Source organism: Ranitomeya variabilis, chromosome 2 (assembly GCF_051348905.1).
Source record: "Ranitomeya variabilis isolate aRanVar5 chromosome 2, aRanVar5.hap1, whole genome shotgun sequence".
NCBI classification, from domain to species: Eukaryota; Metazoa; Chordata; class Amphibia; order Anura; family Dendrobatidae; genus Ranitomeya; species Ranitomeya variabilis.
In genome coordinates this window covers 30,632,174-30,654,359 of record NC_135233.1, presented here as the reverse complement: position 1 = coordinate 30,654,359, position 22,186 = coordinate 30,632,174, and the positions used below count along the sequence as shown (strand labels likewise).

Sequence of the window (22,186 nt, the reverse complement as noted above, 5' to 3'; positions counted from 1 at the left end):
AAAATAGTTAAAATAAAACCTCTTATTTTTACATTCTGATATACATATTTAACAAGGTTTATGGCACCATAACCAGATTCAAATGAAAACAAAAATAGATAGAATAATAATTGCTTTTTTTTTTTTTTTTCTATACCTCTGTCTTAGTGCTGGCGCTTTTTCACCACTTTAAGTGGACCTGTCTCATACACATAGTGAGCAGCACCATTTTACAGGTCGGACAAGATGCATCAAGCCTCACAAACATTTAAATTCCTATTTGAGGAATATATTAAGCCCCGCCCCTGAGGAGCTCAAAAACATCCTGGAATTTCTTTGGGGGGGTCAGAATTTTTTATTTTTTTCTAAGGGGCAGTTTCATAAAAATTAGCGAACTTTGGGAGTTAGGGGGGCATCCGTGGACATTCTGAACAAAGTATGCCTCGTAGGCTCTAAGGAACTCTTTATAATGGACAATGGTCCACCACAACTATGGATAGATTCACTCTTGAAACATTCTCACACTCAAAACAAAAATTATTGCACATTAAGCCACTGAGGCCAAGTAATGGTCAAGGTCTCGGTTGTAGATACCGTATCAGCCTGAATACAAAAATATAACATTGAACACCAAAAATTAACCCTTCCTGTTCTGGCCGTAAGACTATATATATATATATATATATATATATATATATATATATATATATAGTACTATGGCTGATTTCGTCCTCAACTTTTTTTCCGTCATTGCTATCTTTGGAGCTATCATCTCGAGTAACGTGTTACATTTTTATTCTACACAGTAGGTGAATGCCTGACAACATTGCTTTCCTCAGTCTATGAACCTGCACAGACTACGGATGCTTATGACTTTTTTTTTCTCAAAAATTTACCAAAAAAAAAAAAAGGTTAACATCCCTCTTTAGATTTTTTTTTTCTTTTTTTTTTAAATCTGGTTGATGTTTTTGAAAAATATTTCTTAGATATTCATAATTTTTTTTTTTGCTACACCACAGTCTCCACCCCAATAAGCTTTGGTGTAAGAATCCTTGGTGTTATCCCGTTATTTAAGTCTTCTTCGAACTCCAGTAATTGTCCCATAAAGTTCAGATTGGGTGATATGATTGGTCGCTTTCCTTTGACGAACTTGTAGGCGTCGGTCATAGTCATCCGCGTGTGCTTCATTAGGTAGGCAATCACAATGGTGGCAGAACGAGAGACACCTGCTTGGCAATGGATGAGAAGGCCTTTCCCGCACTGGTGAGCTTCCTCTAGAAAATAAAGTGTTGAATAGTTTAGAAACTGGACCATAGGGTCATTTGACCACACTATGTCGGTGACCTTTTGAAGTACTGCACTAAGTAGGGTGGAATACTGAAGTTTGGTTATCAATGTTAGACATGGTTCTTCTAAACAGCACACCAAGAGGATAGGCATGGTACTGCAGGTAGAATTTATTTAGTGGGAATATATTACTTAGATGTTCTAAATTGTCTCTTCAGAGAGGAAGAGGACTAGAACTGTAGTGCCACCTACTAGAAGCAGCAATCCTAACAGTCAATATCGACCCTCTAACAAGCCTTGCCATATGACTTAGGATAAAAGCTAAAACCAAAATCTCAATTTGCAGACACCGTTTCAGGGTACTGTTCCTCGTCAGTGCAAAGTGTGAAACAATTTTGGCTGGGTAGGAGGCATCTGACTGGGATCCAAGGGGTAACATTTCTCCTTGTGGAGAGTGACATGTCAAGTATGACATGCAGGGCTTAAAAGTCTCCTCACCTTGGCATGTCAGGTTTGACATATCACTCTCCACAAGGAGAAACGTTACCCCCTGGATCTCGGTCAGACGCCTCTCACCCAGCCAAACCAGATCGTACACTTTGCACTGATGAGGGGCAGTACCCCGAAACACAGTGTGTGCAAATTGAGATTTTGGCTTTTATCCTACTTCATATTGAAAGTCTCGTTGGAGGGTCGATATTGACTTTTAGTATTGCTACTTCCAATAGGTGGTGATGGAGTTCTAGTGTTCTTCTCTGAAGAGACAATTTGCATATTTCCCAGAGGAGCACTGCAAGGCTTAAAAGCAGGGCTGTGGAGTCGGTGTTGGAGTCGTGGGGTTGGAGCCCATTTTGGTGGAGTCGGTGTCATGAAAATTGAGGAGTCGGAGTTGGAGGTTTGGCTTACCAACTCCACAGCAGTGGCAGAGCTGTGGAGTCAAAGTCGTGGAATCGGAGACCATTTTGGTGGAGTCGGAGTCATGGAAATTAAGTCGTCGAAGGTTTGGCTTACCGACTCCACAGCCCTGGCAAGGTTGTGGAGTCTAAGTCGTGGAGTCGGAGACCATTTGGTGGAGTCGGAGTCGGTGTCATGGAAATTGAGGAGTCGGAGTCGGAGATTTGACTTACCGACTCCACATCCCTGGCAGGGCTGTGGAATCTAAGTCGTGGAGTCGGAGACCATTTGGTGGAGTTGGAGTCGGTGTCATGGAAATTGAGGAGTCGGAGATTTGGCTTACCGACTCCACAGCCCTGGCAAGGCTGTGGAGTCGGAGACCATTTTGTTGTGAAATTGGATTTTGGGCTCCCCCGGTGGCCACTGGTGGAATTGAACTGGTGTGCATCATCCTTTCTGTTCACCTGTTTCCATCAGGATGTGGGAGTCGCTATTTAGCCTTGCTCCTCTGTCACTTCCATGCCGGTCAACATTGTAATCAGAAGCCTTTCTGTGCATGTTCCTGCTGCTAGACAACTCCCAGCTAAGTTGGACTTTAGTCCTTGTTTGTTTTTGCATTTTGTTCCAGTTCACAGCTGTAGTTTCGTTTCTGTGTCTGGAAAGCTCTTGTGATCTGAAATTGCCACTCTGATGTTATGAGTTAATACTAGAGTCTTAAAGTAATTTCAGGATGGTATTTTGATAGGGTTTTCAGCTGACCATGAAAGTGCCCTTTCTGTCTTCCTGCTATCTAGAAAGCGGACCTCAATTTTGCTAAACCTATTTTCATACTACGTTTGTCATTTCATCTAAAATCACCGCCAATATTTGTGGGGGCCTCTGTCTGCCTTTCGGGGAAATTTCTCTAGAGGTGAGCCAGGACTATATTTTCCTCTGCCAGGATTAGTTAGTCCTCCGGCCGGCGCTGGGCGTCTAGGGATAAAACGCAGGCTACGCTACCCGGCTACTGTTAGTTGTGCGGCAGGTTTAGTTCATGGTCAGTTTAGTTTCCATCCTTCCAAGAGCTAGTTCTTATGTTTGCTGGGCTATGTTCTCTTGCCATTGAGAACCATAACAGTTTGACCGGCCACAAAGGGTTAAATTAATTGACAGAGAAAGGAGAGAAAAGAGAAGTCTGCTGAAGATTTTTTTTTTTTTTTTTTTTTCTCTTCAGTTCTGAGTGTGCTTGTAATTGAATCTCTTGCAAGTCTGCCTATATTGCAGCCTTTCTCTCTCTCTCTCCTTCTAATCCTGGAATGGCTCTGTGTTCACCTGTTTAAAATGGATATTCAGAGTTTAGCTGCAGGTTTGAATAATCTCACCACGAAAGTTCAAAATTTACAAGATTTTGTTGTTCATGTTCCTATATCTGAACCTAGAATTCCTTTGCCTGAATTTTTCTCGGGGAATAGATCTTGCTTTCAAAATTTCAAAAATAATTGCAAGTTGTTTTTGTCCCTGAAATCTCGCTCTGCTGGAGATCCTGCTCAGCAGGTCAGGATTGTGATTTCCTTGCTCCGGGGCGACCCTCAGGATTGGGCTTTTGCATTGGCTCCAGGGGATCCTGCGTTGCTCAATGTGGATGCGTTTTTTCTGGCCTTGGGGTTGCTTTATGAGGAACCTCAGTTAGAACTTCAGGCGGAAAAGGCCTTGATGTCCCTATCTCAGGGGCAAGACGAAGCTGAAATATACTGCCAGAAATTCCGTAAATGGGCTGTGCTTACTCAGTGGAATGAGTGCGCCCTGGCGGTGAATTTCAGAGAGGGTCTCTCTGATGCCATTAAGGATGTTATGGTGGGGTTCCCTGTGCCTGCGGGTCTGAATGAGTCCATGACAATGGCTATCCAGATCGATAGGCGTCTGCGGGAGCGCAAACCTGTGCACCATTTGGCGGTGTCTACTGAGAAGACGCCAGAGAATATGCAATGTGATAGAATTCTGTCCAGAAGTGAACGGCAGAATTTTAGACGAAAAAATGGGTTGTGCTTCTATTGCGGTGATTCAACTCATGTTATATCAGCATGCTCTAAGCGTACTAAGAAGCTTGATAAGTCTGTTTCAATTGGCACTTTACAGTCTAAGTTTATTCTATCTGTGACCCTGATTTGTTCTTTATCATCTATTACCGCGGATGCCTATGTCGACTCTGGCGCCGCTTTGAGTCTTATGGATTGGTCCTTTGCCAAACGCTGTGGGTATGATTTGGAGCCTCTTGAAACTCCTATACCCCTGAAGGGGATTGACTCCACCCCATTGGCTAGCAATAAACCACAATACTGGACACAAGTAACGATGCGGATTAATCCGGATCACCAGGAGATTATTCGCTTTCTTGTGCTGTATAACCTACATGATGTGTTGGTGCTTGGATTGCCATGGCTGCAATCTCATAACCCAGTCCTTGACTGGAAAGCTATGTCTGTGTTAAGCTGGGGATGTAAGGGGACGCATGGGGACGTACCTGTGGTTTCCATTTCATCATCTATTCCCTCTGAGATTCCTGAATTCTTGACTGAATATCGTGACGTTTTTGAAGAACCTAAGCTTGGTTCATTACCTCCGCACCGGGAGTGCGATTGTGCCATAGATTTGATTCCGGGTAGTAAATACCCTAAGGGTCGTTTATTTAATCTGTCTGTGCCTGAACATGCTGCTATGCGAGAATATATAAAGGAGTCCTTGGAAAAGGGACATATTCGTCCTTCGTCATCTCCCTTAGGAGCCGGTTTTTTCTTTGTGGCTAAGAAAGATGGCTCTTTGAGGCCGTGCATTGATTATCGGCTTTTGAATAAAATCACGGTTAAATATCAATATCCGTTGCCACTGCTGACTGATTTGTTTGCTCGCATAAAGGGGGCCAAGTGGTTCTCTAAGATAGATCTCCGTGGGGCGTATAATTTGGTGCGAATTAAGCAGGGGGATGAGTGGAAAACCGCATTTAATACGCCCGAGGGCCACTTTGAGTATTTGGTGATGCCTTTTGGTCTTTCAAATGCCCCTTCAGTCTTTCAGTCCTTTATGCATGACATTTTCCGTGATTATTTGGATAAATTTATGATTGTGTATCTGGATGATATTTTGATTTTTTCGGATGACTGGGACTCTCATGTCCAGCAGGTCAGGAGGGTTTTTCAGGTTTTGCGGTCTAATTCCTTGTGTGTGAAGGGTTCTAAGTGCGTTTTTGGGGTTCAAAAGATTTCCTTTTTGGGATATATTTTTTCCCCCTCTTCCATCGAGATGGATCCTGTCAAGGTTCAGGCTATTTGTGATTGGATGCAACCCTCTTCTCTTAAGAGTCTTCAGAAATTTTTGGGCTTTGCTAACTTTTATCGTCGATTTATTGCTGGTTTTTCTGATGTTGTTAAACCATTGACTGATTTGACTAAGAAGGGTGCTGATGTTGCTGATTGGTCCCCTGCTGCTGTGGAGGCCTTTCGGGAGCTTAAGCGCCGCTTTTCTTCCGCCCCTGTGTTGCGTCAGCCTGATGTTGCCCTTCCTTTTCAGGTTGAGGTCGACGCTTCTGAAATCGGAGCTGGGGCGGTTTTGTCGCAGAGAAGTTCCGATTGCTCCGTGATGAGACCTTGTGCTTTTTTCTCGCATAAATTTTCGCCCGCCGAGCGGAATTATGATGTTGGGAATCGGGAGCTTTTGGCCATGAAGTGGGCTTTTGAGGAGTGGCGTCATTGGCTTGAGGGGGCTAGACATCAGGTGGTGGTATTGACTGACCACAAAAATCTAATTTATCTTGAGTCCGCCAGACGCCTGAATCCTAGACAGGCGCGCTGGTCGTTGTTTTTCTCTCGGTTTAATTTTGTGGTGTCCTACCTGCCGGGTTCTAAGAATGTTAAGGCGGATGCCCTTTCTAGGAGTTTTGAGCCTGACTCCCCTGGTAATTCTGAACCTACAGGTATCCTTAAGGATGGAGTGATATTGTCTGCCGTTTCTCCAGACCTGCGGCGGGCCTTGCAGGAGTTTCAGGCGGATAGACCTGATCGTTGCCCACCTGGTAGACTGTTTGTTCCTGATGATTGGACCAGTAAAGTCATTTCTGAGGTTCATTCTTCTGCGTTGGCAGGTCATCCTGGAATCTTTGGTACCAGGGATTTGGTGGCAAGGTCCTTCTGGTGGCCTTCCCTGTCTCGAGATGTGCGAGGCTTCGTGCAGTCTTGTGACGTTTGTGCTCGGGCCAAGCCTTGTTGTTCTCGGGCTAGTGGATTGTTGTTGCCCTTGCCTATCCCGAAGAGGCCCTGGACACACATCTCGATGGATTTTATTTCGGATCTTCCTGTTTCTCAGAAGATGTCTGTCATCTGGGTGGTGTGTGATCGTTTCTCTAAGATGGTCCATTTGGTTCCCCTGCCTAAGTTGCCTTCTTCTTCCGAGTTGGTTCCTCTGTTTTTTCAAAATGTGGTCCGTTTGCATGGTATTCCGGAGAATATCGTTTCTGACAGAGGTACCCAATTAGTGTCTAGATTTTGGCGAGCATTCTGTGCTAGGATGGGCATAGATTTGTCTTTCTCGTCTGCTTTCCATCCTCAGACTAATGGCCAGACCGAGCGGACGAATCAGACCTTGGAGACATATTTGAGGTGTTTTGTGTCTGCAGATCAGGATGATTGGGTTGCTTTTTTGCCTTTAGCGGAGTTTGCCCTCAATAATCGGGCCAGCTCTGCCACCTTGGTGTCTCCCTTTTTCTGTAATTCGGGGTTTCATCCTCGATTTTCTTCTGGTCAGGTGGAATCTTCGGATTGTCCTGGAGTGGATGCTGTGGTGGAGAGGTTGCATCAGATTTGGGGGCAGGTAGTGGACAATTTGAAGTTGTCCCAGGAGAAGACTCAGCTTTTTGCCAACCGCCGGCGTCGGGTTGGTCCTCGGCTTTGTGTTGGGGACTTGGTGTGGTTGTCTTCTCGTTTTGTCCCTATGAGGGTTTCTTCTCCCAAGTTTAAGCCTCGGTTCATCGGCCCGTACAGGATATTGGAGATTCTTAACCCTGTGTCCTTCCGTTTGGACCTCCCTGCATCTTTTTCTATTCATAATGTTTTTCATCGGTCATTATTGCGCAGGTATGAGGTACCGGTTGTGCCTTCCGTTGAGCCTCCTGCTCCGGTGTTGGTTGAGGGCGAGTTGGAGTACGTTGTGGAAAAAATCTTGGACTCCCGTGTTTCCAGACGGAAACTCCAGTATCTGGTCAAATGGAAGGGATACGGTCAGGAGGATAATTCTTGGGTGACTGCCTCTGATGTTCATGCCTCCGATTTGGTCCGTGCCTTTCATAGGGCTCATCCTGATCGCCCTGGTGGTTCTGGTGAGGGTTCGGTGCCCCCTCCTTGAGGGGGGGGTACTGTTGTGAAATTGGATTTTGGGCTCCCCCGGTGGCCACTGGTGGAATTGAACTGGTGTGCATCATCCTTTCTGTTCACCTGTTTCCATCAGGATGTGGGAGTCGCTATTTAGCCTTGCTCCTCTGTCACTTCCATGCCGGTCAACATTGTAATCAGAAGCCTTTCTGTGCATGTTCCTGCTGCTAGACAACTCCCAGCTAAGTTGGACTTTAGTCCTTGTTTGTTTTTGCATTTTGTTCCAGTTCACAGCTGTAGTTTCGTTTCTGTGTCTGGAAAGCTCTTGTGATCTGAAATTGCCACTCTGATGTTATGAGTTAATACTAGAGTCTTAAAGTAATTTCAGGATGGTGTCTTGATAGGGTTTTCAGCTGACCATGAAAGTGCCCTTTCTGTCTTCCTGCTATCTAGAAAGCGGACCTCAATTTTGCTAAACCTATTTTCACACTACGTTTGTCATTTCATCTAAAATCACCGCCAATATTTGTGGGGGCCTCTGTCTGCCTTTCGGGGAAATTTCTCTAGAGGTGAGCCAGGACTATATTTTCCTCTGCCAGGATTAGTTAGTCCTCCGGCCGGCGCTGGGCGTCTAGGGATAAAACGCAGGCTACGCTACGCTACCCGGCTACTGTTAGTTGTGCGGCAGGTTTAGTTCATGGTCAGTTTAGTTTCCATCCTTCCAAGAGCTAGTTCTTATGTTTGCTGGGCTATGTTCTCTTGCCATTGAGAACCATAACACCATTTGGTGGAGTCAGAGTCGGTGTCATGGAAATTGAGGAGTCGAAAGTTTGGCTTACTGACTCCACAGCCCTGCTTAAAAGTCTCCTCACCTTGGCATGTCAGGCTTAACATGTCACTCTCTGCAAGTAAAATCATTACCCTTTAGATTCTCTAAGTAACAGGTCCCCCAAACCAGGATTATTACGGATAAGAGCCACACGCCAAGGAAATATCTCAGCCAGTGGCTTCTGTTTGCACTAAACCAACTTCTATTGATAGGGACAGGATTAGTAGTAACAGGATTAGCGGTAATGGTAATAAGGGAAATTTGCAAGGCTAGGGAAACCTGACAGTTTCCCTTTAAATTGGATTTATTTGCAATACCAGACACAAACACAGACAGGAGTGGCGCTGTTTATAGGAAAAAAAATTAGATCCATTTTTTCTAATCTCAGACAATAATGGGGTTTCACTTAACACCCCCCCCCCCCCCACCCAAAAAAAAAAAAATAAAAAAAAAAAAATTGAGGAATTTACCAATAAATTCAAACGCCTCCTCGAAGTACTGCCTGAGATTCTGCTTGTTGCTATCCGTTGCTGGTAGACGTTTGTAGTTGAAGATCCCTTTCTCGTAATGATACAGGGGTAGATGTGTGGTGACGTTGACGATGTATCCGATGTTCATCCTCTGCATCTTCTCCAAATCTTGGGCATCATGTTCATTTCCGAGAAAGAGGAAGGGTAGAATGGGGGTGAGTTCTGCGTTCTCAATGTCCGGAGTACTGGGGACGGCCTGAGGTAGTGTGATTGTCACCGCTGATGCGCCGCCTCCATCTGGACAGTCTTGGAGTTGGAGGGAATTGTCACACAGGTTTTCATGGTTCTGTTTAAAACTGCTGAGGCCACCTGGAAAAAGAGTGAAAAAATATTAATTTACTAACTTTCAAGACATCAACAAACTAAAAAGAAAAAAAAAACAATTCAATGCTGGTAAAACAATAAAAACAACAACAACAAAAAGGTAACAAACAACACAAACATCACCAAAAGAAAAGGAGCTGCTGAAGATGGGTACAACATTTTTTGGACTTAATGCACCACCTGTTTATATAAAAGACATATAAATAACAAAATGAATGCAAACTATACTCTATACCCCCTAAATATACAGTATATAGACCCCAGAGCAGACACTTAACAAATACAGACCCATAAATAAAATCAGATTAGTTCCTAACCCAACCCCACATTAATGGAGATCCTGGACCAGCCAACCTAAATACTGATCCTTTTAATATACAGGAACCCAATACAGATCCTCTAGAATATATAGACCCCTCCTGTTCTGGGACCCCAGACCAGACCCTTCTATAGAGACCTTAGATTCTTGTATACAGAATAAAAAGATGCCCTTTATAAAAGGTCTAGGGTCTGCATACAGAGATACCAAATGTTGAGGGTTATTCAAGCACTGCCCTTTTATATAAGACCCAACTTCAAAAGTACAGAACAGTATATACGATACCGTATAAAGGGGTATTCTCATCTCCAAGATCCTATCCCAATATGTCGCAGGTGTAAGAATAATAATAATATTAGCAAATACCTCCAATAAGAAATGTAGTACAGTTCTTCTGATTATCTACGTTGCTTACTTTATGTGCAGGACCTTCCAGTAGCATAGGTTACGTATCCATGGTTACGACCACTAGTAACTAACTGTCACTATGTGAATGGTCATAACCATGGATACCTAGGCTACTGTGATGGCCTACACATGAGGTAAGCGACATAGGCTATCAGGAGAACTATACTACATTTCTAATTGGAGGTATTAATTAATTTTATTATACTTACTACATATTAGAATAGGATCTTGGAGATGGGAATGCCCCTTTAAACAGATCCCAAAATACAAACCACACACTAGAGCCCTAAATAAATACAGATTTATTACTAACACCCAAATTAATGGAGATCCTGGACCAACTAACATAAATACAGACCCTCTAAATGTATATGATCCAAGTAACAGACTCCCTATAAAAGGTAGAAGACTCAAGTCCCCCTCATTCAGAGACCCCAGATAAGACCCCTGCTTACTGACCTAAGATGAGAAGAAACCTTTATAGAGACCCACAAATGCTTGACGTGTGGACAGACGTCGGTCCTGGGGTCTGTGTACTAAGGTGCCAAACTTTGCAGGATATTTTAAGCCCCTCCATGTTACAGCCAGGGCCCCTCCTTTATGCAAACCTATAGGCCACGTCTCTTGGTGGTCTTTTGGGAATTCTCAATAAAGAACAAGTTTGGTCCTACAGAAGTCAATCTTGGATAAGTCTTGAAAAAAAAAAATTGTGTTGAATGAATTCTAGTCATGGACCTCAAACCATTATACACCGTCCCCTTTTGCTGGACGTCTGCGTCCCAGAGCTGTGAGCGTAGAACGACCTTGCGTCTGTCCTCATTATAACCACACAGCATAGAAATGAGCGGCGCGTGAGGTCCAGGCTGGGAAATCTCACCCACATCAGTAGATCGTGAAGAGAGGTTTCCACCATTAGATAAAGCACAGTCATCTCCTACATAAAGCGCAGAAAAGGGCTGTAATCTATAGTGACCATGCTTTATGAAGCACAGGTGGAAACTGTAAAAAAGAAGAGGAATTCTGAAGTATCTAAGTGTATCTCAGCTTCGTTTTAAAGATTTGTTTTATTATTCTACCATAAAAAATGCAACTTAGAATTAGAAACACAAATTACATGGTCATCTGTCCATCCAATGACATTGCCTCTTGAAGCTAAATGCTTAGCTAATTGGATTGGTCACTGCTTCCATAAAAATCAACACATTCCTCCCCTGCTATGATCATAATTATCCTTGATCTATTAGCAATATGGCTCATTATAACAGTACCCCCATGAAGTATGGACCTGCCACCCATAGCATAATCATTTAATCTGACAGGTCACTGCCTCCTACAAAATCAACACACTGCCAAAGATAATTTATCACTATGATGGAGTTCTCCTAAACAGTGATAACTCGACAGGTCACTGTCTCCATCAAGCTCAGCACCTTTCTCCTCTAATACTGTCATAAATACTAGCTACATCGCATTCTTCCAGTCTCTTCATGATGGGGAACGGTCCTGTTCTCAATAACATAATCGCTTGGGCAGACAGATCTTTGATTCCTACAAAATCTGAGCCCTTCTATGGCCAATGACAGCTTTATATGAAATAATTTGCATACACAAGATAATATGAAATCACTCGGCAGTTCGAATAGCAAAGATAACTGGACAGGTCACTGTCTCCGTCAAGATCAACACATTTATTATCTCCTGCTGCTGTCATCATTTTAATTATCTCATTGGCAACACAGTGTTTCGCCCTCGATTTTCTTCAATGAAGTACCTGTCCTGGATTATGTAACCATTTGAACAGACAAGTTATGCATTGCCATGAACCATGACCGATATATAGAGAAATTCAGCATACAAAAAAACAGGTCACTGTCTCCATCAAGATCAACATACTTCTCTCCAGCTGCTAATATCATTAGCATGATCTTATTGGCTACATGACATTCTGCCATTATCATCATGACACTCTATGAAATACGATCGTGTCCAAAATAACAATCACTTCAGCAGACAGTGATTTCAAGTGCTCAGGTCACTGTCTCCATGAAGATCAACATATTCCTCTCCTGCTGCTATATCATTACCAAGTTCTTACCAGCTACATATCATTTTCCTATTGTCATCACCCATATTTGTATTATACTCTGTATTTTGCTTACAAAAGAAAAATTTGTTATCACGCTGCAATTCTTTTAAGAGTGATCATCAGTGAACAGGTCACTGTCTCCATCAAAATCAACACATTGCTCTTAGCTGGTGTCTTTAGCATAACTATGAACTCATTGGCTGCATTCTCTTAACAAGGCAACATTCACACGTTCAGTATTTGATCAGTATTTTACATCAGTATTTGTAGCCAAAACCAGAACTGGGAGAAAAAATACAGAAGTAGTGACATGTTTCTATTATACTTTTCCTCCGATTGTCCCACTCCTGATTTTGGCTACAAATACTGATGTAAAATACTGACCAAATACTGAACGTGTGAACGTGACAGTACCTCCAATTAGTATGATCTTCCTCAATAAACTTAATCACTTGAGTAGACAGGTCACTTTCTCCATCGAGATCAACATATTCTTCTCAAGCAGCTGTCACCGATAGCTACCATAATCTTACTGGTTATATGGCATTTTTCCATTCCTATGACCCATATTCTGTGTGTACTAAGTATTTTGCTTACAAAGGAAAAATGTATTACCCCTATAAGTGATAAGTGGACAGGTCACTGTCTCCATCAAGATCAACACATTACTCTCCTGCTGGTGCTGTTAGCATTACGATGAACTCACTAGCTACATGGCATTCTCTTAATGACAGTACCTCTATGTAGTATGGTCGTCCTCATCCATTTGAGCACACCGGTCACTGCCTCCAGCATAATCATCACACTCACATGATCGCTGAATACCGGCTATTTTGGATATGGCATTCTCTTTATGACAGTACCTCGAACTCACTAGCTACATGGCATTCTCTTAATGACAGTACCTCTATGTAGTATGGTCGTCCTCAACCATTTGAGCACACTGGTCACTGCCTCCAGGTCCTCAACCATTTGAGCACACTGGTCACTGCCTCCAGGTCCTCAACCATTTGAGCACACTGGTCACTGCCTCCAGCATAATCATCACACTCACATGATCGCTGAATACCGACTATTTTGGATATGGCATTCTCTTAATGACAGTACCTCGAACTCACTAGCTACATGGCATTCTCTTAATGACAGTACCTCTATGTAGTATGGTCGTCCTCAACCATTTGAGCACACTGGTCACTGCCTCCAGCATAATCATCACACTCACATGATCGCTGAATACCGGCTATTTTGGATACAAAAGATCATTTCTTTTACCCGTTCCCATGGTAGCGATATAGTGTCATATACAAGACTTTATCCCTTTTATTTTTTAGTTTGACACCTGTGAAAGTGTCCCGTGAACCTTATAACTGCGAGATCAATACAGAATAGAAAGGGGAAAGCCCGAAGGTAAAACAAGCAAATCACAGGAGTAATAATAAATAATAAACAGACAAAACCGAGGGGATTTACAGGTTATTGTCAGGCACGCCAACGCCCAGACATGCGAGAGCGACCTCAACTTACACTTTGAAATGAGGGCGCAGTCCTAAAAATATGAGGAAGCGTTGCTGTAAACAATCACAGCTGAACATTTCCTGAAAAGTCAAAAATCAATAAAAACATACAAAAAAAACTTTAACATGTTTCATTTATTTCATGTAGATTTTTTTTTATTAAAATGAAAAAATAAACTAAAAAGATTTAAAAAAATGTCTATGCATTGTAAAGAGATTTCCTGTCCTGTTCCCATCCCATAATGTTCCCATCCCATAATGTTCCCATCCCATAATACACACAACTCATATGTGCGTTAGGAAATGTGTCCGATTACCAAAATTGCGCCATTTATATACGATCTTTTGCTGGATTTTCTTTTTTTTATTGAGTCCGTCATACTATTCCAGCTGTTTGACGGATTCTGGAGCAGTTTTCTTTTTTCTTTTGTCCCAAGTTATGTCGAGCCACAGAGCGGGGTTTGGCTTGTGCTCACCTTTTATAGGTTTTATCCAGGGGGAGGGACTTAAAGGGGGACTTTTTACAGAATTTGTTTAATTCGAACTGAGTACCTCCTACAATTGGTGCTTTTCCACTGATTCTGGAACAGCTTTTCCTTTTCTTCTATGCCCCTCTGTTCCAAAGTTATGCCTCCTGGTAATAAAAAGGTGCAATTTTTCGCTTTAAGCAACAGAACGTCTATGCATATAAAAAAAAAAAAAAAAAAAAAAAAAAAATCGCATGTGTTTTCATTGCATTTCCATAACAGAAACGTGGGACAAAATGCATGTAATCCTCACATGACTTTACCAAGAAAGCTTTGAAAAAAACAAAACAGAAAACAGGAAATTTTCAAAACAATGTAGTAAAATATAAAAATGACGGACCAAAGTGACCAAAAAGCATCTAAAAAGTATAAAAAAAATTGCAATGAAGAAAACTCAAAATAACCTAATAACTGGTTAAGAAATTCTGCATTATCAAAACACACCAAATACGTAATTTACAGATGTGACTGTTCTGATAAGTTTAGCGCTCGTCTACGGTTAAAGGGGTACACTCACCTCCAAGGTCCTATCCCAATATGTAGTAGGTGTAATAATAATAATAATAATAATAATATTAGCAATACCTCCAATTAGAAATGTAGTATAGTTTTTCTGATTCACTATGTCCCTTTCCTCATGTGTAGGCATGGCAGGACCTTTGGTATCCATGGCTACGACTACTAGCAACTAGCTGTCACTATGTCAGTGGTCGTAACCATGGATACCTAAGGTCCTGCAATGCCAGCGCATGAGGAAAGGGACATAGGGAACCAGAAAAACTATACTACATTTCTAATTAAAGGGATTTACTAATTTTATTATTATTATTACTACATCTACTACGTGTTGGGATAGGACCTGGGAGGTGGGATAACTCCTTCAAGTTCTGATGAGCTTATATTATCGGAATCTCACCACAAGTTTTGCCAAATGACAAATTCAGTTCTATCACATCTTTGTCGATTTTTTTTTTGTTCTGACCAAATAAATTTCCATAGCAGGCAGGGTGCTCAGCATCCACGTGTCGCTCTTGTTGATTTACCACGCGCTTCGCCTTGGTTTTGTGTCTTCTTCATAGTGTCATCATTGTGAGGTTCCCCCACCTGCCCGGACTCTGTGGCAGCGAGCACACAATGATGTCAGCCCTCGGACAATACAGAACAGCGGCTCTGTGTCGTGCCCGTCGCTCTCTTCCCGGGGAACGGATGATGTCATGTGAACAGGTGCAGGGGATTTTATTTGGCCGAGTGAAAAAAAAAAAAAAAGGGAACTGAGACTGATCGCGCGTCTGCCCGATGGTAATCCTCAACTGTATTGTTTTATTGCTTCATATGGAGCGGCCGGGCCCCGCCCGACTTCCATAAATCTGTTCCGCCACCTCGCCTACATGGGAACATATGTCAGACACATTCTATAGACTGCACTCGCCACTCGGTGTCAGCCATTTAATCGCCACCTTCTTGGTTGTACAGGGTTAATAAAAAATGTGCACCTGAAAAAACAGCGGCCCTTTGCATTAAAAGGGATATATATCACCTAACCACGTGATAGTTCATAACTTTGGGGTCCAACCGCTACCAGAATGGGGCACTTTTTTTTTTTTTTTTACTCCTATCAGAATACCACTCCATTCATTCTTTATGGGGATGGCAGAAAAAGTTGAGCTCAGCAGCCCACAGGGGATAAATGGAGCAGTGGTCCGGTCTGCTGATTGATGGTCAGGTCCAATAAATCTATAAATTATCATTTATCCTAGGGGGATATGTAGGAGAGGGGGAGGAGGGGGATGCAGCTGCAGATTCTCGCTCTGTGAGGCTTCATGCTGTGAGAGGGGAGGAGGAGAAGGTGCAGGACGCGATATCTGATTGGCTGTAACAACCATGCCTGGTGATGTGAACCAATCATGAAAAGCATGCCCATTTATCAAGCATGATTAGGAGAGGGAAGAAAAGAAGAACCCAAATCTGCAGGTCAAAAGGGCCCATTTTTCATAAACGCGGTATCGCTGCAACTCTGCTAATAAAGGACTAGATTCAATGTCAACATTATATAACTATGAATACTTAGAGGACTTGTCACCAAGTCGATAGAGTCCAGTTTTTACTCATTTTTGTATTTCCACTGCTCCCTGAACATTCAGGCTTTTTTCTTTCTTTTTTCTTTCTTTTTTTATCGAATCCGCCATATGGTTCTAGAGATATGGCCCTTTGTATTGGATGGTAATTTTTATGTTCAAGGGGGCGTGGTTCACAGGATAATTATGCAAAGCAGCCTAAAGACACTCCGCCAGATAATCTTATGAGCACCGAAGCCCTTGAAAAAGACCATAAAAATGAGCACCAAATAAAAAGGCCCATATCAATCAATCAATGGCAGATTTAATAAAAAAAAACAAACAAAAAAACCCAGAAGACTCAGGGAAGGAGCGGGAATAAAATAAGAGCATAAACTGACCATTTCTGACTTGGTGACAAGTCCTTTAAGTGTTCATATTTAATGTTGACATTCTAGTTCTTTGTTAGTAGAGTTCTTGCAGCGATACCGCTTTTATGAAAAATGGACCCTCGTAACCTGCGGATTTCGGTTCTTCTTCTCTTCCCTCTGCTAATCATGCTTGATAAATGGGCAGGTTTTTCATGATTGGTTCACATCACCAGGCATGGTTGTTACAGCCAATCAGATATCGGTACCAGCACCTCCTCCTCCCCTCTCACAGCATGAAGCCTCACAGAGAGAGAAATTGCAGCTGCATCCCCCTCCCTCCTCTCCTACATGTCAAGTATGATTTTGACTTAGGGACTTTCTAAAAAAGGGGAACAACAAGCTCGTGAAAGATAAGGAAGACATCACTTACTTCTTTTTACCTTATATTACAGTTTCAAATAGTCACAATGATTACTGATTAATGGAAAAAAATAACGTAAAGTGGCGTGGAAGGTGACAAAACCCACCCCGTCCATTATACAACCCTTTTACAGCTGAACAGAACAGATCAAGCTCTGCTCTAACATGGGAAGGAAAACAAAGTCTTGTTAGTCGTTTTGTGTACACAGCAGTAATTCCTTGTGATACGGTGAGATCATTTATTTATATAGAAACAGAACACCCTGGAAAGCAGGAGAAAAGCTACCGCATTACACCCCACACCTGGCAGACGGCGGATTACCGAGGGTAACGTGGAGGGAGCGATGCAGTTGTACGACATCTGATGGAGGATGCGGGTCTCATACCTAAATCCCCCCCAAAAAAATCATAAAATTGTGAAAAATGTCCTTTTCAGCCATCATAAATCTGGGCATAACTAGTTGCAGCCGTTACTACCACTATGGTGGTTGCCACCTTGGCCGCTAAGGGTTACTGGAAAGATGGGTGAGGATCTGGTGCACACGTTGGCTGTCAGACAAGTATTGCTAATGGACAGAAGCTCCATTACTATCTATATCATTGGTGCAAAGTCTACGGGATGATTTGTTCTACATGGTAACACTTATTTCATGGACTTTCCCAAAGGGAAACCCCAGCTCATCTCACAGCAAATCACCTAGGATGTGCTGGCCCTTTAAGAAAGCATGGATGGCTATGTAGGGTTGTCTGGAGGGGGATGTCAGCCATAGTGATGAGCAGCTGTAGGAACATATTGGATTTTAGAGTTAGCCAAAAACAAATATTAATTATAAAGTGATAAGTGGAGAATGATGATGTCACTGATTCAGGATATAACTTCAGTGACAAAGAAGATTCTGCAGCCAATCAAAACAGGGCATAATGGGACATCATCATGTGATAGAATGTTAGCATTGACCTTCTCTTCATAAGATCTAAACCTATAGCGTTCCTCTATCTAATCCAATCCCATAGAATTCCTCCATCTGGTCCGGTCCTATAGAATTCCTCCATCTGGTCCAGTCCTATAGAATTCCTCCATCCGGCCCAGTCCTATAGAATTCCTCCATCTGGCATTGTTGTATCTGGTCTGGTCCTATATAATTCCTCCATCTGGTCCGGTCCTATAGAATTCCTCTATCTGGCATTGTTGTATCTGGTCCGGTCCTATAGAATTCCTCCATCTGATCCAGTCCTATAGAATTTCTCAATCTGGCATTGTCGTATCTGATCCAGTCCTATAGAATTCCTCCATCTGGCATTGTTGTATCTGGTCTGGTCCTATAGAATTCCTCCATCCGGCCCAGTCCTATAGAATTCCTCCATCTGGCATTGTTGTATCGGGTCCGGTCCTATAGAATTCCTCCATCTGGTCCGGTCCTATAGAATTCCTCTATCTGGCATTTTTGTATCTGGTCCGGTCCTATAGAATTCCTCCATCTGATCCAGTCCTATAGAATTCCTCCATCTATCATTGTTGTATCTGGTCCGGTCCTATAGAATTCCTCCATCTGATCCAGTCCTATAGAATTCCTCCATCTATCATTGTTGTATCTGGTCTGGTCCTATAGAATTCCTCCATCTGATCCAGTCCTATAGAATTCCTCCATCTGGCACTGTTGTATCTGATCCAGTCCTATAGCATTCCTCCATCTGGTCCGGTCCTATAGAATTCCTCCATCTATCATTGTTGTATCTGGTCTGGTCCTATAGCGTTCCTCTATCTGTCCGGTCCTATAGTATTCCTCCATTTGTCCGGTCCTATAGCGCTCGCTCTTATGTAAAGCCTCTTACTTTTGTATCAGGAGATGAGAGATGCTACTGACATTGGGTCTGCCGGCGGCTTGCCAGGTATTGGCAGATATTGTACAGACATCTCAGTCCAGTTACCAGGACTGGAGTAGGACATTTGCTGGCTATGCAGAAGAACTTGCAACTGGCCAAGTTCATGTCAATAACGCCTTCACCTTCCATTAAGGAGGATAATCCTTGTAAAGTGTTCACTATAAAGTAGGTCATGCACTTTAAATAGTTGTCCAAAGAGACATTGTTTGGTTCGCAGCTATTCCCCCTGACTTAAGCGGGCGAGCATTTACAATGGGGGAAGAAATGCAGAAATAGAAGTCAAAGTTGTATATTATATATCAATGTGAAAAAAATGTTCAAAGGACGAGGCTGAACAGCTACAAAGCTGATGGAGAAAATCCCAGGATCCAAGACCCAGACAGAAGACAGGACATTGGGCGGACATATATACCAGGAAGGGGGTCACATATACCGGGGAGGAGCCCAGGATGGGGGACATTTATACCAGGAAAGGGACCATAATGGGGGACATATATAACAGGATGGGGGACATACATACCATGAAGGGGCCTAGGATGGAGGACATACAGTGGGGCAAAAAAGTATTTAGTCAGTCAGCAATAGTGCAAGTTCCACCACTTAAAAAGATGAGAGGCGTCTGTAATTTACATCATAGGTAGACCTCAACTATGGGAGACAAACTGAGAAAAAAAAATCCAGAAAATCACATTGTCTGTTTTTTTATCATTTTATTTGCATATTATGGTGGAAAATAAGTATTTGGTCAGAAACAAAATTTCATCTTAATACTTTGTAATATATCCTTTGTTGGCAATGACAGAGGTCAAACGTTTTCTGTAAGTCTTCACAAGGTTGCCACACACTGTTGTTGGTATGTTGGCCCATTCCTCCATGCAGATCTCCTCTAGAGCAGTGATGTTTTTGGCTTTTCGCTTGGCAACACGGACTTTCAACTCCCTCCAAAGGTTTTCTATAGGGTTGAGATCTGGAGACTGGCTAGGCCACTCCAGGACCTTGAAATGCTTCTTACGAAGCCACTCCTTCGTTGCCCTGGCGGTGTGCTTTGGATCATTGTCATGTTGAAAGACCCAGCCACGTTTCATCTTCAATGCCCTTGCTGATGGAAGGAGGTTTGCACTCAAAATCTCACGATACATGGCCCCATTCATTCTTTCATGTACCCGGATCAGTCGTCCTGGCCCCTTTGCAGAGAAACAGCCCCAAAGCATGATGTTTCCACCACCATGCTTTACAGTAGGTATGGTGTTTGATGGATGCAACCCAGTATTCTTTTTCCTCCAAACACGACAAGTTGTGTTTCTACCAAACAGTTCCAGTTTGGTTTCATCAGACCATAGGACATTCTCACAAAGCTCCTCTGGATCATCCAAATGCTCTCTAGCAAACTTCAGATGGGCCCGGACATGTACTGGCTTAAGCAGTGGGACACGTCTGGCACTGCAGGATCTGAGTCCATGGTGGCGTAGTGTGTTACTTATGGTAGGCCTTGTTACATTGGTCCCAGCTCTCTGCAGTTCATTCACTAGGTCCCCCCGCGTGGTTCTGGGATTTTTGCTCACCGTTCTTGTGATCATTCTGACCCCACGGGGTGGGATTTTGCGTGGAGCCCCAGATCGAGGGAGATTATCAGTGGTCTTGTATGTCTTCCATTTTCTAATTATTGCTCCCACTGTTGATTTCTTCACTCCAAGCTGGTTGGCTATTGCAGATTCAGTCTTCCCAGCCTGGTGCAGGGCTACAATTTTGTTTCTGGTGTCCTTTGACAGCTCTTTGGTCTTCACCATAGTGGAGTTTGGAGTCAGACTGTTTGAGGGTGTGCACAGGTGTCTTTTTATACTGATAACAAGTTTAAACAGGTGCCATTACTACAGGTAATGAGGGGAGGAAAGAGGAGACTCTTAAAGAAGAAGTTACAGGTCTGTGAGAGCCAGAAATCTTGATTGTTTGTTTCTGACCAAATACTTATTTTCCACCATAATATGCAAATAAAATGATAAAAAAAAACAGACAATGTGATTTTCTGGATTTTTTTTTCTCAGTTTGTCTCCCATAGTTGAGGTCTACCTATGATGTAAATTACAGACGCCTCTCATCTTTTTAAGTGGTGGAACTTGCACTATTGCTGACTGACTAAATACTTTTTTGCCCCACTGTAAATACCAGCATGGGTTATATACAGTATATACCAGGATGAGGGATAAATATTCACCAGTAAGGGGCCTAAGATGGAGGCCTTATATACCAGGATGGGGGATATATATAGCAGGAAGGAGCCCAGGACGAGGGACATGTATATCAGGAAAAGGACCAACATGGGGGGACATATATACCAGGATGGTGCCCATGATGGGGCACATATATACCAAGAAGGTTCTCAGCATGAGGGAAAGTAAAGCAGGAAGGAGCCGTCATAGGGGATATATACCAGGATGGGAGACATATATACCAGGATGGGCCCAGAATATGGGGCATATTTCAGGATGGGGGACATATACACCAGGATGGGCCCAGAATATGGGGCATATTTCAGGATGGGGGACATATATACAAGGATGGGCCCAGGATAAGGGGTATATTTCAGGATGGGGAACATATACAGTACAGAGCTAAAGTTTGGACACACCTTTTCATTTAAAGATTTTTCTGTATTTTCATGACTGTGAAAGTTGTACATTCACTCTGAAGGCATCAAAACTATGAATTAACACATGTGGAATTATATACTTAACAAAAAAGTGTGAAACAACTGAAATTATGTCTTATATTCTAGGTTCTTCAAAGTAGCCACCTTTTGCTTTGATGGCTGTTTTGCACACTCTTGGCATTCTCTTGATGAGCTTCAAGAGGTAGTCACCGGGGATGGTCTTCCAACAATCTTGAAGGAGTTCCCAGAGATGCTTAGCACTTGTTGGCCCTTTTGCCTTCACTCCGCGGTCCAGCTGACCCCAAACCATCTCGATTGGGTTCAGGTCAGGTGACTGTGGAGGCCAGGTCATCTGGAGTAGCACCCCATCACTCTCCTTCTTGGTCAGATAGCCCTTATACAGCCTGGAGGTGTGTTTGAGGTCATTGTCCTGTTGAAAAATAAATGATGGTCCAACTAAGCGCAAACCGGATGGAATAGCAAGCCGCTGCAAGATGCTGTGGTAGCCATGCTGGTTCAGTATGCCTTCAATTTTTAATAAATCCCCAACAGTGTCACCAGCAAAGCACCCCCACACCATCACACCTCCTCCTCCATGCTTCACGGTGGGAGGCAGGCATGTAGAGTCCATCCGTTCACCTTTTCTGCGTCGCACAAAGACACGGTGGTTGGAACCAAAGATCTCAAATTTGGACTCATCAGACCAAAGCACAGATTTCCACTGGTCTAATGTCCATTCCTTGTGTTCTTTAGCCCAAACAAGTCTCCTCTGCTTGT

At 42.9% G+C, this 22,186-nt stretch overlaps 1 protein-coding gene across 2 annotated transcripts in view; it reads right to left on the bottom strand.

Annotated features, from left to right (window-relative positions):
• Positions 1–842: 842 nt before the first annotated feature.
• DUSP10 (dual specificity phosphatase 10) overlaps positions 843–22,186 on the bottom strand; it is an 82,982-nt gene continuing 61,638 nt past the window's right edge. For both annotated transcript variants that reach the window (XM_077282235.1, XM_077282234.1), the window contains exons 3-4: positions 8,796–9,164; positions 843–1,253 (exon numbers count right to left, since the gene is read on the bottom strand). In XM_077282235.1, coding sequence (XP_077138350.1) covers positions 988–1,253; positions 8,796–9,164 — 635 coding nt within the window. In that variant the 3' untranslated portion in view covers positions 843–987. The remainder of the gene's footprint in view (positions 1,254–8,795; positions 9,165–22,186) is intronic.